This window comes from Heterodontus francisci, chromosome 3 (assembly GCF_036365525.1).
Source record: "Heterodontus francisci isolate sHetFra1 chromosome 3, sHetFra1.hap1, whole genome shotgun sequence".
In the NCBI taxonomy this organism is placed as follows: Eukaryota; Metazoa; Chordata; class Chondrichthyes; order Heterodontiformes; family Heterodontidae; genus Heterodontus; species Heterodontus francisci.
Genome location: NC_090373.1, coordinates 186,727,058 through 186,746,662, shown reverse-complemented (window position 1 = coordinate 186,746,662; position 19,605 = coordinate 186,727,058). Strand labels below are relative to the sequence as shown.

At 48.4% G+C, this 19,605-nt stretch overlaps 1 protein-coding gene across 3 annotated transcripts in view; it reads right to left on the bottom strand.

The window, feature by feature from the left end:
• The window catches only part of LOC137365127 (xanthine dehydrogenase/oxidase-like), a 151,290-nt gene that overhangs the window by 100,439 nt on the left and 31,246 nt on the right, over window positions 1-19,605 (bottom strand). For all 3 annotated transcript variants that reach the window (XM_068027904.1, XM_068027903.1, XM_068027905.1), the window contains exon 7: window positions 14,487-14,548. In XM_068027904.1, the coding sequence (XP_067884005.1) occupies window positions 14,487-14,548 (62 nt within the window). The remainder of the gene's footprint in view (window positions 1-14,486; window positions 14,549-19,605) is intronic.

The following is a 19,605-nucleotide window of genomic DNA, read 5'->3' as shown; positions in this document are numbered from 1 at the left end:
GGCAGCCCCCGGTCAATAAGGTTCTGTCCCACCACAGTCTACCTGCTTCAATGGGTGCCTGCAGCTCAGGGTCATTGCCCGAAAGGTGGACTGAAACACCGCACCAAACAACACGAAAAAAGGAAAGAAGGTACCAGCCCTTCACTTTGCAAGCTGGAACGTCAGAACTATGTGTCCTGGCCTGTCGGAAGACCTTACACAAATCAATGATTCTCGGAGGACCACCATCATTAACAACGAGCTCAGTAGACTCAATGTAGACATTGCAGCACTTCAGGAGATACGCCTCCCCGCGAGTGGATCTCGAGCAGAGCAAGACTACACCTTCTTCTGGCAGGGCAGGGATCCTGAAGAACCAAGACAGCATGGAGTGGGCTTCGCCATAAGAAACTCCTTGCTCAGCGTGAGAGAGCCTCCCTCAAATGGCTCGGAACGCATACTGTCCATCCAACTGCTCACCACCTCTGGTCCAGTACACCTCCTCAGAATCTATGCTCCAACACTCTGCTCCCCACCTGAAGCTAAAGATCAGTTCTACGAGGAACTGCATAACATCATTAGCAGCATCCCCAACAACAAACACTTATTCCTGCTGGGGGACTTAAATGCCAGGGGTGGGGCCGACCATGACTCATGGCCCTCCTGCCTTGGGCGCGATGGCGGTGGAAGGATGAATGAGAATGGACAGAGACTGCTTGAGTTCTGTACCTATCACAACCTCTGCATCACCAACTCGTTCTTTCACACGAAACCCTGTCAGCAGGTTTCTTGGAGGCACCCAAGATCACGTCGTTGGCACCAGCTGGACCTCATCATCACAAGGCGAGCCTCGTTAAGCAGTGTTCAAATCACACGCAGCTTCCACAGTGCGGACTGCGACACCGACCACTCCCTGGTGTGCAGCAAGGTTAGACTCAGACCAAAGAAGTTGCATCATTCCAAGCAGAAGGGCCACCCGCGCATCAACACGATCAGAATTTCTCATCCACAGCTGTTACAAAAATTTCTAAATTCACTCGTAACAGCCCTTCAAAACACTCCCACAGGGGATGCTGAGACCAAGTGGGCCCACATCAGAGACACCATCTATGAGTCAGCTTTGAACACCTACGACAAAAGTGCGAAGAGAAATGCAGACTGGTTTCAATCTCATAATGAAGAGCTGGAACCTGTCATAGCCGCTAAGCGCATTGCACTGTTGAACTACAAGAAAGCCCCCAGCGAGTTAACATCCGTAGTGCTTAAAGCAGCCAGAAGCACTGCACAAAGAACAGCCAGGCGCTGCGCAAATGGCTACTGGCAACACCTATCCAGTCATATTCAGCTGGCCTCAGACACCGGAAACATCAGAGGAATGCATGTTGGCATTAAGAGTGCTCTTGGGCCAACCATCAAGAAGATCGCCCCCCTCAAATCTAAATCAGGGGACATAATCACTGACCAACGCAAACAAATGGACCGCTGTGTTGAGCACTACCTAGAACTGTACTCCAGGGAGAATGTTGTCATTGACACTGCCCTCAATGCAGCCCAGTCTCTGCCAGTCATGGATGAGCTGGACGTACAGCCAACAAAATCGGAACTCAGTGATGCCATTGATTCTCTAGCCAGCGGAAAAGTCCCTGGGAAGGACAGCATTACTCCTGAAATAATCAAGAGTGCCAAGCCTGCTATACTCTCAGTACTACATGAACTGCTATGCCTGTGCTGGGACGAGGGAGCAATACCTCAGGACATGCGCGATGCCAATATCATCACCCTCTATAAAAACAAAGGTGACCGCGGTGACTGCAACAACTACCGTGGAATCTCCCTGCTCAGCATAGTTGGGAAAGTCTTTGCTCGAGTCGCTCTAAACAGGCTCCAGAAGCTGGCCGAGCGCGTCTACCCTGAGGCACAGTGTGGCTTTCGTGCAGAGAGCTCGACCGTTGACATGCTGTTCTCCCTTCGTCAGATACAGGAGAAATGCCGCGAACAACAGATGCCCCTCTACATTGCTTTCATTGATCTCACCAAAGCCTTTGACCTCGTCAGCAGACGTGGTCTCTTCAGACTACTAGAAAAGATCGGATGTCCACCAAAGTTACTAAGTATCATCACCTCATTCCATGACAATATGAAAGGCACAATTCAACATGGCGGCTCCTCATCAGACCCCTTTCCTATCCTGAGTGGCGTGAAACAGGGCTGTGTTCTCGCACCCACACTTTTTGGGATTTTCTTCTCCCTGCTGCTTTCACATGCGTTCAAGTCTTCAGAAGAAGGAATTTTCCTCCACACAAGATCAGGGGCCAGGTTGTTCAACCTTGCCCGTCTAAGAGCGAAGTCCAAAGCACGGAAAGTCCTCATCAGGGAATTCCTCTTTGCTGACGATGCTGCTTTAACACCTCACACTGAAGAGTGCCTGCAGAGTCTCATCGACAGGTTTGCGGCTGACTGCAATGAATTTGGCCTAACCAATAGCCTCAAGAAAACGAACATCACGGGGCAAGACGTCAGAAATGCTCCATCTATCAATATTGGTGACCACGCTCTGGAAGTGGTTCAAGGTTTCACCTACCTAGGCTCAACTATCGCCAGTAACCTGTCTCTCGATGCAGAAATCAACAAGCGCATGGGAAAGGCTTCCACTGCTATGTCCAGACTGGCCAAGAGAGTGTGGGAAAATGGCGCACTGACATGGAACACAAAAGTCTGAGTGTATCAAGCCTGTGTCCTCAGTACCTTGCTCTATGGCAGCGAGGCCTGGACAACGTATGTCAGCCAAGAGCGACGTCTCAATTCATTCCATCTTCGCTGCCTCTGGGGAATACATGGCATCAGGTGGCAGGACCGTATCTCCAACACAGAAGTCCTCGAGGTGGCCAACAACCCCAGCTTATACACACTACTGAGTCAGCGGCGCTTGAGATGGCTTGGCCATGTGAGCCGCATGGAAGATGGCAGGATCCCCAAAGACACATTGTACAGCGAGCTCGCCACTGGTACCAGACCCACCGGCCGTCCATGTCTCCACTTTAAAGACGTCTGCAAACGCGACATGAAGTCCTGTGACATTGATCACAAGTCGTGGGAGTCAGTTGCCAGCGTTCGCCAGAGCTGGCGGGCAGCCATAAAGGCGGGGCTAAAGTGTGGAGAGTCGAAGAGACTGAGCAGTTGGCAGGAAAAAAGACAAAAGCGCAAGGGGAGAGCCAACTGTGTAACAGCCCCGACAAACAAATTTTTCTGCAGCACCTGTGGAAGAGCCTGTCACTCTTGATAGCCACTCCAGGCGCTGCTCCACACACCACTGACCACCTCCAGGCACTTACCCATTGTCTCTCGAGATAAGGAGGCCAAAGAAGAAAACAAAAGATAGCAGAACACCTGGAAAGTATAAACGGGATTGGACAAAGTCAGCATGGGTTTACGAAAGGGAAATCATGCTTAACAAATCTCCTGGAGTTTTTTGAGGATCTAACTAGTAGATTAGATAAGGGATAACGAGTTGGTATGGTGTATTTGGACTTTCAGAAGGCTTTTGATAAGATTCCACATAAAAGGTTAGTGTCCAAAATTAGAGCACATGGGATTGGAGGTAATATCCTGGCATGCATTGAGAATTGGTTGACAGACAGGAAACAGAGAGGAGGAATAAACTGGTCCTTTTCTGGGTGGCAGGCAGTGACTAGTGGTGTACCGCAGGGATCAGTGCTTGGACCCCAGCTATTTATAATATATATTAATGACATGAGTGAGGGAACTAAATGTAACATTTCCAAGTTTGCAGATGACACAAAGCTGGGGAGGAAAGTGAGCTGTGAGGAGGATGCAAAGAGGCTCCAATGTGATTTGGACAAGTTGGGTGAGTGGGCAAATGCATGGCAGAGGCAGTATAATGTGGAAAAATGTGAGGTTATCCACTTTGGTTGTAAAAACAGAAAGGCAGATTAATATCTGAATGGTGATAGATTGAGAAAGGGGGAGGTGCAACGAGACCTGGGTGTCCTTGTACACCAGCCACTGAAAGCAAGCATTCAGGTGCAGCAAGCAGTTAGGAAGGCAAATGGTATGTTGGCCTTCATTGCAAGGAGATTTGAGTACAGGAGCAACCATGTCTTACTGCAATTATACAGGACCTTGGTGAGACCACATCTGGAGTATTGTGTGCAGCTTTGGTCTCCTTATCTGAGGAAGGATGTTGTTGCCACGGAAGGAGTGCAAAGAGGATTTACTAGGCTGATTCCTGAGAGAGCAAGATTGACGTATGAGGAGAGATTGGATTGACTAGGCCTATATACAGCAGAGTTTAGAAGAATGAGAGGAGATCCCATAGAAACCTATAAAATTCTAACAGGACTAGACAGGCTAGATGCAGGGAGGATGTTCCCGATGGCGGGGGAGTCCAGAACCAGGGGTCACAATCTCAGGATACGGGGTATGCCATTTAGAACCGAGATGAGGAGAAATTTCTTCACTCAGAGGGTGGTGAACCTGTGGAATTCTCCACCACAGAAGGCAGTGGAGGACAATTCATTAAATATATTCAAGAGGGAGATAGATATATTTCTTAATGCCGAAGGGATCAAGGGATACAGGGAGAAAGCCGGAAAAGGGTACTGAATTAGATAATCAGCCATGATCTTTTTTGAATGGCGGAGCAGGCCCAAAGGACCGAATGGCCTACTCCTGCTCCTATTTTTCTATGTTTCTATGTTTCAAAAGGTTAGACAGGGAAGGGGAAATAGTGACCAAGAGGGCAAGTTAAAGGAAGTCCCAGAGGAATCCCAGATGAAAACCCCGGAAAATGTGAAAAGTTAGACCCCACATACTCCTATATAAATGCAGGCACTAGAAGCACCCCACCAGAGTTGCTAACATCATTTACAGAAACCTACAGAGACAAAAGAGACTTCTCAGGGGCAGAGAAACTGTGAGGGTGATGCATCAACTTGTCGAAGTGCCACAGGGGAGTGCAGTAGAGTCTGCACAAATACCTGCAGGCAGGAATGTCATCTGGGACAAAGGAGAGATGAGCAAATAATCCTCCCCCTCTGTCAGAAAAAAGCAAACCACCCATCCCCTGAAGTCAAAAGTCTTTGCGTGACTCAGCAAAGTACTGAAACAGAGTTCAGGATAGACCCGCCCCCGACTGCCTCTCCTGAAAAAAAGTTCTAACTCAGAGCTAATTAAATCTAACCATCTCAATGACCTTTGGCAGCCACGGAAATGAGCAAACTGAAGAAAAACTTCCCCAAAGAACCACATGTTTATTGGGATGCCAAAAGGGAAAATTTTAATAAGTTTTAGGATTTGTGAATGAATAGCAGTAATGCATGGGTTTTTTCTGTATGTTATATTTTCTCTCGACCCTTTTAATTAAATGTGCCTTTCTCAAATCTTATTTCATTCCACTGGGTGTGGAAATGTCATGCTGGGCCCCCACCTGCCAAGAATGAGGCACATTAATTTTGTCATGAACTTTGGTTTTAAACTATTACTGGAGTGAAGAAAGGGCTTGTTAAACTTGCATATTAACAGACAGTGATTGGAAGGACAAAGGACCATTCCCTGACACATTCAACCTACAATGGACCTTGATCACCAGGTATTGTGTGGAAGAGGAGCATTCCAAAGAATGCTAAGGCGATACAATCCAAGACGTGATCAGTCCAGTTAGTCACATGCCTAACCTTCTTGGCAAGCTGGGGTCTTCTGCATTGTACAAACAGTTTGAACTGAGAGTGCCGACTTGCTCTTGGACTGAGAAGATCTCTCCTGTCTGCTCCCACCTCTTTCTCACAAGTCTCTGAATCCACTGAAGTCACATGAACCCCAAGAGAGAAAAGACTTCTACAGCAAGCAAGGTTTAAGATTGCCATTACTAACATTAGCTTTGCATTTTAGATTTTTTCATTAAACTGCATTGAAATTCCTCAGTTGTTGTGATGGGATTTGAACTCTTGCCTATTGTTTATTGGCCCAGGCTTATGAAATTACTAGTCTAGTAACATAACCACTATGCTAGAGTACCCATATCAATGTACTCTAGTCATTGATAAATCCAATAGGAATTCAGGAGAAACATCTTTACCCACAGAGTGGTTAGAATGTGGAACTCGTTATTCACAGGAAGTAGTTGAGGTGAATAGTATAGATGTATTTAAGAGAAAACTAGATAAACACATGAGACAGAAAAGGATAGAAGGATATGCTGATGGGGTTCGATGAATAAGAGTGTGTGTTTATGCTTGATTACAGCATAAACACCATCATGAATCTGCTGGGCCAAATGGCCTGTTTCAGTGCTGTAAATATTTGGTGACAGTATATAACTATGTCATGTTGAGTGTAGGCAGGAGTGAATAACCTGCTAAAAGGCACTGTCCAGATTCACACATGAGGACTAGCATGGGGTCAGTACTGGAACATATTCTGCACCCGTGGACTTATATCCAAGCATTAGTCAGTGTCCTCAGAAGATGGAAATGAGGGGGCAGTAGTTGGTGGTGGTAAGAGACAAAAACAGCAGAACATCATTCAGGATCTAGAGGAGAATCTTAATTATCCACACCCCTATTCCTACCTTCCTATTTTCCATGGTCGCATTATCCACGCTCCCATCATCCGCCCTCCTATCATCCACACTCCCATCATCCACACTCCCATCATCCACCCTCCCATCATCCGCCCTCCCATCATCCACACTCCCATCATCCACACTCCCATCATCCACACTCCCATCATCCACACTCCCATCATCCACCCTCCCATCATCCACACTCCCATCATCCACCCTCCCATCATCCACCCTCCCATCATCCACACTCCCATCATCCACCCTCCCATCATCCACACTCCCATCATCCGCCCTCCCATCATCCACCCTCCCATCATCCACACTCCCATCATCCACCCTCCCATCATCCACCCTCCCATCATCCACACTCCCATCATCCACCCTCCCATCATCCACCCTCCCATCATCCACACTCCCATCATCCACCCTCCCATCATCCACCCTCCCATCATCCACACTCCCATCATCCACCCTCCCATCATCCACACTCCCATCATCCACCCTCCCATCATCCACCCTCCCATCATCCGCCCTCCCATCATCCGCCCTCCCATCATCCACACTCCCATCATCCACACTCCCATCATCCACACTCCCATCATCCGCCCTCCCATCATCCACACTCCCATCATCCGCCCTCCCATCATCCACACTCCCATCAACCACACTCCCATCATCCACACTCCCATCATCCGCACTCCCATCATCCACACTCCCATCATCCACATTCCCATCATCCACATTCCCATCATCCACACTCCCATCATCCACCCTCCCATCATCCACACTCCCATCATCCACACTCCCATCATCCACCCTCCCATCATCCACACTCCCATCATCCACACTCCCATCATCCACCCTCCCATCATCCACACTCCCATCATCCACACTCCCATCATCCACACTCCCATCATCCACCCTCCCATCATCCACACTCCCATCATCCACACTCCCATCATCCACCCTCCCATCATCCGCACTCCCATCATCCACCCTCCCATCATCCGCCCTCCCATCATCCACACTCCCATCATCCACACTCCCATCATCCACACTCCCATCATCCACACTCCCATCATCCACCCTCCCATCATCCACACTCCCATCATCCACACTCCCATCATCCACACTCCCATCATCCACCCTCCCATCATCCACACTCCCATCATCCACACTCCCATCATCCACACTCCCATCATCCACATTCCCATCATCCACACTCCCATCATCCACACTCCCATCATCCACACTCCCATCATCCGCCCTCCCATCATCCACACTCCCATCATCCGCCCTCCCATCATCCACACTCCCATCATCCACACTCCCATCATCCACACTCCCATCATCCACGCTCCCATCATCCACACTCCCATCATCCACACTCCCATCATCCACACTCCCATCATCCACACTCCCATCATCCACATTCCCATCATCCACCCTCCCATCATCCACACTCCCATCATCCGCCCTCCCATCTTCCACACTCCCATCATCCACACTCCCATCATCCACACTCCCATCATCCACGCTCCCATCATCCACACTCCCATCATCCACACTCCCATCATCCACACTCCCATCATCCGCCCTCCCATCATCCACACTCCCATCATCCACACTCCCATCATCCACACTCCCATCATCCACACTCCCATCATCCACACTCCCATCTTCCGGGCTCACGTTATTCACCCTCCCATCATCCACACTCCCATCATCCGCCCTCCCATCTTCCACACTCCCATCATCCACACTCCCATCATCCACACTCCCATCATCCACGCTCCCATCATCCACACTCCCATCATCCACACTCCCATCATCCACACTCCCATCATCCGCCCTCCCATCATCCACACTCCCATCATCCACACTCCCATCATCCACACTCCCATCATCCACACTCCCATCTTCCGGGCTCACGTTATTCACCCTCCCATTATTTGCACTCTCATTATCTGCATTCCCATTGCCTCCATTCCTATAAACCACATTCCCATTATCCACACTCTTATTATCTGCCCTCCCATTATTTGTTCTTCCATTATCCGCATTCCCATTATTTGCCATCCCATTATCCGCACTTCTATTTTCCATCCTCCTATTATCCACCTTTCCATTATCCACCTTTCCATTATCTGCACTCTCATTATCCGCCCTCCCATTATTCACGCTCACGTTATCGACACTCCCATTTTCCGCATTCCCAATATCCATCCTCCCATTATCCGCATTTCCATTATCCCCATTATCCACACTCCCATTATCTGTACTCCCATTATCCATCCTCTCAATATCCACCCTCCCATAATCTTGCTATCACTAAGGAATACAGGAACATAGGAACAGGGAAGAGGCCACTTAACCCCTGCACCATTCAATGAGATCATGGCTGATCTGCGACCCAACTCCATATAACTTGCCTTTGCCCCATGTCCCTGAATACCTTTGGCTAATAAATATTTATCAATCCCCGATTTAAAATTAACAACTAATCAATTGCCATTTGTAGAAGTGTTTCCTAATTTCACTCCTCAAAGGTCTGGCTCTAATTTTTAGTCTATATCTCAACTAGTGGAAATAGTTTCTGTCTATCTTTTTTTATTCAGTCATGGGATGTGCGCCTTACTGCCAAGGCCAGCATTTGTTCCCATTCCTAAATTCCCTTGAGAAGATGTCGGTGAGCCATCTTCTTGAATTACTGCAGTCCAAGTGGTGTAAGTACACTCACAGTACTGTGAGGAGTTTTTTGACCCTGTGACAGTGAAGGAACAGCAATATAGTTCCAAGTTAGGATGGTGTGTGACTTGGAGGAGAACTTGCAGTTGGCGGTGTTCCTAGTGTCTGCTACCCTTGTCCTTCTCGGTCAGGATTGTCCAATCTTTTTGAATGGGGGTGGCCACATTACAACTTTTGTTTTACATAGGGGGCTGGTGAGACAATTTCAGAAAGATTAAGGCATTAAAAATTTATCATACAAATAATCAAAACAACAACAAATGTGCATTTTTGTGAAGAAGCTTGAAGTAAGAAGATTAATTTATTGACTTAACTTTCTGTTCACTCTGGACACTATTTTAGTGAGATACTTGCTTGCACAAGTAGTCGATGTTTGCTCACACACTTGTTGTAGTGATGCAGAGTATTCCAGATAGATGTCCATGTGTCAGGAGTAATCTTGATCACTCTCTCACTCTCTCTCTGTCCTCCCCCCCACTCTCTCTCTATCTGTCCTCCCTCTCTCTCTCTCTCTCTATCTGTCCTCCTCCCTTCTCTCTCTCTCTCTCTCTCTCTCTCTCTCTCTCTCTGTCTGTCCTCCCTCTCTCTCTCTCTCTCTCTATCTGTCCTCCCCCCTTCTCTCTCTCTCTCTCTCTCTCTCTTTCTATCTGTCCTCCCTCTCTCTCTCTCTGTCCCCCTCTCTGTCCACTCTCTCTGCCCCACAATCTGTCTGTCTCTCCTTCCTCTCTCTGTCCCTCTCTCTCTGTCCCCCTCTCCTCTCTGTGCCCCACTCTGCCCCCTCTCTCTGCCCCCCTGTCTGTCTCCTACCTCTCTCTATCCCCACCTCTCCTCTCTCTCTGTGTCCCCCTCTCTCTCTGTCCACCCCCCCCCCCCGCCCCTCTCTCTGCCCCCCCTATCTGTCTGTCCCTCTCTCTCTCTCTGTTCCCCTCTCTCTGTGTCCCCCCCCCCCACCGTCCTCTCTCTCTCTGCCTCCTCTCTCTGCTCCCCTATCTGCCTGTCCCTCTCTCTCTCTCTGTCCCCCTCTCTCTCTGTGTCCCCCCTCTGCCCCCTCTCTCTGCCCCCCTATCTGTCTGTCTCTCCTCCCTCTCTCTGTCCCCCTCTCTCTATGTCCCCACCTCTCTCTCACTCTGCGCACCTCTCTCTATCTATCCCCTCTCTCTCTGTGTCCCCCTCTCTCTGTGTGTCCCCCCTCTGCCCCCTCTCTCTGCCCCCTATCTCTCAGTCTCTCCTCCCTCTCTCTATCTGTCCTCACCTGTCTCTCACTCTGCACACCTCTCTCTCTGTGTTCCCACCTCTCTCTCTGTTTCCACCTCTCTGTGTACCACCTCTCTCTCTGTTCCCACCTCTCTGTGTCCCACCTCTCTGTGTCCCCACCTCTCACCCTGCGCACCTCTCTCTATCTATCTCCCTCTCTCTGTTCCCCTCTCTCTCTCTGCCCCCCTATCTGTCGGTCTCTTCTCCCTCTCTGTCCCCCTCTCTCTCTGTCCCCCTCTCTCTCTCTGTGTCCCCCCCACCCCCCGATCCCCTCTCTCTCTGCCCCCTGTCTATCTCTCCTCCCTCTCTCTGTCCCCCTCTCTCTCTGTCTCTACCTCCCTCACTCTGCGCACCTCTCTCGATCTATCATCCTCTCTCTTTGTCCCCCCTCTCTCTACGTCCGCACCTGCCCCCTCTCTCTCTGCCCCCTGTCTATCTGTCCTACCTCTCTGTGTCCCCCTCTCTCTCTGTGTCCCCCCTGCCCCCTCTCTCTGCCCCCTATCTGTCTGTCCCTCTCTCTCTCTCTGTCCCCCTCTCTCTCTGTGTCTCCCCCCCTCGCCGCCTCTCTCTGCCCCCCTATCTGTCTGTCCCTCTCTCTCGGTCCTCCCCTCTCTCTCTCCCTCTCTCTGTCCTGCCCTCTCTCTCTCTCTGTCCTCCCCCCCTCTCTCTCTCTCTGTCCTCCCCTCTCTCTCTCTCTGTCCTCCTCTCTCTCTCTGTCCTCCCCCCCTCTCTCTCTCTGTCCTCCCCTCTCTCTCTCTCTCTCTCTCTGTCCTCCCCCCCCTCTCTCTCTCAGTCCTCCCCTCTCTCTCTCTCTGTCCTCCTCTCTCTCTCTGTCCTCCCCCCCCTCTCTCTCTCTGTCCTTCCCCCTCTCTCTCTCTCTGTCCTCCTCCTCTCTCTCTCTCTCTCTCTCTCTCTCTCTGTCCTCCCCCCTCTCTTTCTCTGTCCTCCCCCCTCTCTCCCTCTCTCCCTCTCTCTCTCTCTAACTGTCCTCCCCTCTCTTTCTCTCTCTGTCCTCCCCTCTCTCTCTCTCACTGTCCTCCCCTCTCTTTCTCTCTCTGTCCTCCCCTCTCCCTCTCTCTGTCCTCCCCTCTCTCTCTCTCTCTGTCCTCCCCCCCTCTCTCTCTCTCTCTCTGTCCTCCTCTCTCTCTCTCTATCTCTCTCTCACTCTCTCTCTCTGTCCTCCCCTCTCTCTCTGTCCTCCCCCTCTCTCTCTCTCTCTCTGTCCTCCCCTCTCTCTCTCTGTCCTCCCCTCTCTCTCTCTCTCTCTCTGTCCTCCCCCCCCCCTCTCTCTCTCTGTGCCCCTCTCTCACTCTCTGTCCCCACCTGTCTCAATCTATCCCCCTCTCTCTCTCTCTCTCTGTCTTCCCCTCTCTCTCTCTGTCCTCCCCTCGCTCTCTCTCTGTCCTCCCCCCTCTCTCTCTGTGCCCCTCTCTCACTCTCTGTCCCCACCTCTCTCTATCTATCCCCCTCGCTCTCCCTCTCTCTCTCTGTCACCACCTCTCTCTGTCCCCACCTCTCTCTGTCTATCCCACCTCTCTCTCTCTCTCTCTGCCCTCCCCTCTTTCTCTCTGTCCTCCCCTCTCTCTCTCTCTCTCTCTCTCTCTCTCTCTGTCCTCCCCTCTCTTATCTCTCTTCTCTGTCCTCCCCCCTCTCTCTCTCTGTACTCCCCCCCTCTCTCTGTCCTCCCCTCTCTCTCTGTCCTCCGCCCTCTCTCTCTCTCTCTCCCTCTGTCCTCCTCCTCTCTCTCTCTCTCTGTCCTCCCCTTCTCTCTCTCTGTCCTCCCCTTTCTCTCTCTCACTGTCCTCCCGTCTCTCTCTCTCTGTCCTCCCCCTATCTCTCTCTGCGCACGTCTCTCTCTCTCTGTCCCCTTCTCTGCCCCCCCTCTCTCTCTGCCTCCCTATCTGTCTGTCTCCCCTCCCTCTCTCTGTCCCCCTCTCTCTCTGCTCCCTCTCTCACTATCCCTCCTCTCTCTCGGTCCCCCCTCTCTCTCTCTCTCTGTCCACCCCCCTCTCTCTCTCTCTCTCTCTGTCCCCCCCCCCCCTCTCTCTCTCTCTCTGTCTCCCCTCCCCCCTCTCTCTCTCGGTCCCCTCTCTCTTGCTCTTTCGGTTGCCCCCCCTCTCTGTCTCTCTCTCTCTCTGTTCACAACCCCCCCTCTCTCTCTCTCTCTCTCTCTCTCTCTGTCCCCCCCCCTCTCTCTCTCTGTCTCCCCCCACCCCCCCTCTCTCTCTCTGTCGCCTCTCTCTTGCTCTTTCATTTCCCCCCCTCTCTCTCTCTCCCGCCCACACACTCTTTTGCTACAGTTTTGCCGAGTCACTTAATCTATCTGTATCTCTTTGTAATTTTATACCATATGACCTTACGAATTAGGAGCAGAAGTAGACCATTCAGCCCATCGAGCCTGCTCTGCTATTTAATAAGATCATGGCTGATCTGTTTCTGTCTCGAATTCCACACTCCCATCTACCCCTGATAATTTTTGATTCCCTTGCCTAACAAGAATCTATCTATCTCTGCCTTAAAAATATTAAATGACCCCCACCTCCACCAACTTCTGAGGTACAGAATTCTAAAGTTGCACAACCCTCTGAAAGAAAAAAAATTCTCCCCATCTCTGTCCTAAAAGGGTGACCCACAAGAGGAAACATCCCCTCCATAGTCACCCTGTCAAGACCATTCAGGATCTGATATGCTTCAAGCCTCCCCTCACTCTTCTAAACCCCAGTGAAAACAAGCCCAGTCTGTCTAACCTTTCGTCATAAGACAACCCGCTCATTCCAGCTATCAATCTCGTAAACCTCCTCTGAACCACCTCCAATGCATTCACATCCTTCCTTAAATAGGGAGACCAAAACTGAACACAGTATTTGAGATGTGGTCTCACCAATGCCCTGTCTAACTGAAGCATAACATCCTTACTTTTATTTTCAATTCCTCTCATAATAAAGGATAGTATTCCATTATCCTTCTTTATGCTTCCATCTACACTCCTTGCAATGCCACCTATCTTTGTGTCATTGGAAAATTTGGATGTGTGGTTTTCTATCATATCATTTACATCATTAATAAATACGATGAATAGATGAGGCGGCAACATAGATCCTTGCGGCACCACTAGACACACCCTGCCAATGACAGTACATGCCAAGTGTTGTGGGACCACCTTAAGAAGGGACCACCTTAAGAGCAGACCACTTTAAGAGCGATAAGTGAAGATCACCAGAGGAAGTGATGTTGCGTCACACATGACCAGGGAGTTGTGGGTGGAGCCGGACAGAGTAAAATGTGTTCAGATGTGGCCTGTGCAATAACTGTTTGTATAAATATAAATATATATTTCTTCTAGTTAAGTTATAATATGAACCCAGTTTTCTTTGGATATTACTTGGAGTACTGTGAATTTAAAATACTCTTACGCACCAAAGAACAAGTAATATTACACCTATTATCTCTATTCTCTGAACCCACTCAAACATTATGCTGAGTCAGCTCCTAATTTTCCAGCTAAAATGCAAATGATGTCTTGATTTTTTTTGCTGTAATTGCTTTCCACAGATTATATTGTGGCTATCAGGGTGCTAAATCAACTCTGATAATTAATCTAATGTCAAGATACCATCAGGAACCGGAGTCTGGGGTTAGGAGACCAGCGGGAGTTTGTCTACCAGCATTATTTTCAAGAATCTCACACTTTAATCAGATCTCTCGTGTATACACAGAATAAAGAGGGTTGTGCAAAGAATTGCACCTGAGTTCAGGCCACTCTGTGATAACGTGTTAGACACTGACATAATTACATTGCCATAAATTGGCCTGTATTGGTGAAAGTTTTCCTTGCATGTTGACATGGTTTTGCACTTTGCTACACGTCCTCACTGGGTAGGGAACGGGCAGCAAAATTTATTCACAGCAATTTGAACTTCCTTACTTTGGCAAAGGTGCTGAAACCCTCGAGGATGGCTCTGTATCCTGTGCAGCGACACAAGTTTCCTGCAAGCAAAATACAGGCAAATTAGCAGGAGTCATCCAAAAACTGAGGAATCGAAAACTCAGGCATCACTCCTCATTGCACTTGAAGAGACTATGAGTCCGAGATCCAGCTGTCACCTTGTGGTGGTGATTCTCTGATTCACTCTCCTGTCGAGTCAGGTTCCCGCAGGAAGCGTCAGATCTGAAATTTAGCTTATAATTCAGGTGCAAAGGGATATCGATGAGGAAATGTAGGGTCACCAACACTGTCGGAATGTTCTAGAGGATTGAGCAATTAATGAGTCATTCTTTAATCCTCTCAAGCCCTCAACAAACCCCATCACTCAACAAACCCCATCACTCAACATACCCCATCACTCAACAAACCCCATCACTCAACGAACCCCATCACTCAATAAACCCCATCACTCAACATACCCCATCACTCAACATACCCCATCACTCAACAAACCCCATCACTCAACGAACCCCATCACTCAATAAACCCCATCACTCAACATACCCCATCACTCAACATACCCCATCACTCAACATACCCCATCACTCAACAAACCCCATCTCTCAACGAACCCCATCACTCAACAAACCCCATCACTCAACAAACCCCATCACTCAATAAACCCCATCCTCAATAAACCCCATTCCTCAATGAACCACATCCCTCAATGAACCCCATCCTCAATAAACCCCATCCTCAATAAACCCCATCCCTCAATGAACCACATCCCTCAATGAACCCCATCCTCAATAAACCCCATACCTCAATAAACCACATCCCTCAATGAACCCCATCACTCAATAAACCCCATTCCTCAATGAACCCCATCCCTCAATAAACCACATCCCTCAATGAACCACATCCCTCAATGAACCCCATCCTCAATAAACCCTATCCTCAATAAACCCCATCCCTCAATGAACCACATCCCTCAATGAACCCCATCCTCAATAAACCCCATCCCTCAATGAACCACATTCCTCAATGAACCCCATCACTCACTGAACCACATCCCTCAATGAACCCCATCCTCAATAAACCACATCCTCAATAAACCCCATCCCTCAATGAACCACATCCCTCAATAAATCCCATCCCTCAATGAACCACATCCCTCAATGAACCACATCCCTCAATAAACCACATCCCTCAATAAACCACATCACTCAATGTCTCAACCAACTCATCACTCAGTGTTTCTTCCAACTTGTGGGAACTTGCTGTGCACAAATTGGCTGCATGTTGCTTACATACAATAATGACTATACTTTTAAATAACTTTATTGGTTGTGAAGTACTTTGGGATGTTCTGAGGTTGTGAAAGGTGCTATAGAAATGTAGGACTTTCTTTGAATTCTTGTTCGATTAATTAGTGCTAGTTGTGGTCCCCCTCACAAGTGTTGTCAATATATCGAGTAGATTAGGTGGAAGCCACTCAGTTCTCTGTACCCCCACCATCCCTCAAACCCACCACACCAGTGTCCGCAAACATTCTGACTGAATTTATGGATGTGTTGCAAAACATTACTCAGTCCTGCCCATTAACTTACAGCAGAGTATGAACAGTCTGGTGGTGTTGGTTATGAGGAGAGATGTATGTTTGTGTATATAAGACAGTGAATTTACTCTTTTTGCATTGATACCAAAACCGCTTCGCCTTTCACATGTAGACCTTGAGTGACGGTGGTAGTGAGTTGTGGCTGGGCTATTCTACCACAAGTAGCATCACAGCTGATATCTACTTCCTGCCATTGGGGGGCAGTGCAGGGAAACAGTGGCCAAGAGCTAGAGCCCTGGCCAAGGTCTCCTTCCAGAAGTCATACCCTGTGCATATTTCTTTCAAACCAAATGGAGTCAAGCTGATAATTTCACTGAGCCCAAGCAGGTAAATGGAGTTTTGATCTGATCTGGGCGTGGTAGTGTGGTGATTAGGTAACTGGTATAATTCAGAGAACCTGGGATCAAATCCCACCAATGGCAGTTTGAATTTCATTGAAAAAGGATATAAAAAGCTGCTATCAGTAAGAGTGACCATCAAGCTTGTCGGATTATCATTAAAAATCCAACTGGTCCATTAATATCCTTTAAGGAAGGAAACTTGCTGTTCTTATCCACTCTGGCCAAACATGAATCCAGTCCCCAACACAACGTTGTTGATTCTGAAGTGCTCTAGTGAGCTATTCGGTTGTATCAGGGCAACTAGTGATGGACAGTAAATTGTCAGTGATGCCCACAGCCTTTTTTTAACTCTTTCATGGGATGAAAGAATAACTCTAACTCTAACTCTTCCACTGGACGAGGCTGCTCAAGTGGCCCCTGCTTCAGAATATAGGATTAGGAGGATGTTAATAGTGACTAGGCTTGGAAAATGACCCAGATTTTTGCTGGAACTGCTGTTTTGTAAAGCCCAATGCTTTTAAAGTCTCACGCTAACTGACTGCAGGTTCGGAATGACTAATATATCGCAAATATCCTCTTATTGCAAACTAAGGAAGGGAAAGATAGTGTTACAACCAGGTGAGAGAGGAGTCTAAGGGTTCCCTCTTGGCCTTTGCCTGGTTTAACCGTAACAAGGTTTAATTTTAAAAACATCGTGTTTTTAGCTCCGCCTCAGTGAATCCTTGTTCACTGCTTTCCAACTGTCAGGCAAAGAAATCAAACCAGACAGGTTTTCTTAGATTTAAACAAGAGAGGTGGAAGTTTATTAATCTTAAACTCTAATTCGGTTAACAACTAGGAATACACAACCACGCTAGCATGCATAATGCGTTAAACACACAGGCAGATAGAGACAGAAAAAGTAGAAATAATAAAGGAGGTAGGTTTAAGGCAATAGCTGGATTGTAATTACAGTCGTTTGAGTTCAATGTGGAGCCTTTGGTTGCCGGTAAGTCTTGCTATTCATTAGGGCCCAGTGCACGATTCAACTTGTTTCGATGTAGGAGACTTTTCTTTCTTGAGGTTTGAGTGACTTCAGTGGGTCTGGGGGGTTTGTCAGAAAGCGAGAAAGAGCCAGCCACGAGAGAGGCTGTCTTGTTCCAGGTTCAGTTACAATCTGCAGTCTCTGTCTTCAAACTATTCACCAAAGAGAAGGACTTGGTGGATGACAAGTCTAGGGAAGGGTGTGTAGATAGACTGGGTCATGTCGATATCAAAAAGGAGGAGGTGTTGGGCATCTTGCAAATTATTAAGGTAGATAAGTCCCCAGGACCTGATGGGATCTATCCCAGAATACTGAGGGAGGCAAGGGAAGAAATTGCTGGGGCCTTGACAGAAATCTTTGCATCCTCATTGGCTACAGGTGAGGTCTCAGAGGACTGGAGAATAGCCAATGGTGTTCCTTTGTTTAAGAAGGGTAGCAAGGATAATCCAGGAAATTACAGGCCGGTGAGCCTTACGTCAGTGGTAGGGAAATTATTAGAGAGGATTCTTCGGGACAGGATTTACTCCCATTTGGAAACAAATGGACTTATTAGCGAGAGGCAGCATGGTTTTGTGAAGGGGAGGTCGTGTCTCACTAACTTGATCGAGTTTTTTGACGAAGTGACGAAGATGATTGATGAAGGAAGGGCAGTGGATGTTGTCTATATGGACTTCAGTAAAGCCTTTGACAAGGTCCCTCATGGCAGACTGGTACAAAAGGTGAAGTCACATGGGATCAGAGGTGAGCTGGCAAGATGGATACAGAACTGGCTCGGTCATAGAAGACAGAGGGTAGCAGTGGAAGGGTGCTTTTCTGAATGGAGGTCTGTGACTAGTGGTGTTCCGCAGGGATCAGTGCTGGGACCTTTGCTCTTTGTAGTATATATAAATGATTTGGAGGGACATGTAGCTGGTCTGATTAGTAAGTTTGTAGACGACACAAAGGTTGGTGGAGTTGCGGATAGTGATGAGGATTGTCAAAGGATACAGCAGGATATAGATCGGTTGGAGACTTGTGCGGAGAAATGGCAGATGGAGTTTAATCCGGACAGATGTGAGGTAATGCATTTTGGAAGGTCTAATAGAGGTGGGAAGTATACAGTAAATGGCAGAACCCTTAGGAGTATTGACAGGCAGAGAGATCTGGGCGTACAGGTCCACAGGTCACTGAAAGTGGCAACGCAGGTGGATAAGGTAGTCAAGAAGGCATACGGCATGCTTGCCTTCATCGGTCGGAGCATAGAGTATAAAAATTGGCAAGTCATGCTGCAGCTGTTCAGAACCTTAGGCCACATTTGGAATATTGTGTGCAATTCTGGTCGCCACACTACCAGAAGGATGTGGAGGCTTTGGAGAGGGTACAGAGAGGTTTACCAGGATGTTGCCTGGTCTGGAGGGTATTAACTATGAGGAGAGGTTGGATAAACTCGGATTGTTTTCACTGGAACAACGGAGGTGCAGGGGCGACAGGATAGAGGTTTACAAAGTTATGAGTGGCATGACAGAGTGGATAGTCAGAAGCTTTTTCTCAGGGTGGAAGAGTCAGTTACGAGGAGACATAGGTTTAAGGTGCGAGGGGCAAAGTTTAGAGGGGATGTGCGAGGCAAGTTTTTTACATGGAGGGTGGTGAGTGTCTGGAACTTGCTGCCGGGGGAGGTGGTGGAAGCAGGTACGATAATAACGTTTAAGAGACATCTTGACAAATACATGAATAGGATGGGAATAGAGGGATATGGACCCCGGAAGTGCAAAAGGTTTTAGTTTAGACAGGCATCATGAGCGGCGCAGGCTTGGAGGGCCGAATGGCCTGTTCCTGTGCTGTACTGTTCTTTGTTCTTTGTTATCCTGTGAGCACAATTCAAAACCAGACCTGGGCCAGCAGGTTAGTCACGTCACTCACTGTTTAAAAAAACTCCTGCATTTGTGGATTTCAAAGCTCTCAGTGGGGTTGGGGTGGGATTGGGGGGGTGAGTGTGGTGCTGTCTATTACTCCGACAAGATGTGGATCACCATTGCCCAGCCCAAACTCTGTTAATTGAATCAGTGAGCTATTCTTTTGTCTCTCCAAGCATTGTCTCTTCGTATGCAAATGTTTTCCAGACAAATGTCTGGTGATCTCTTTTAACAAGTCATTTCT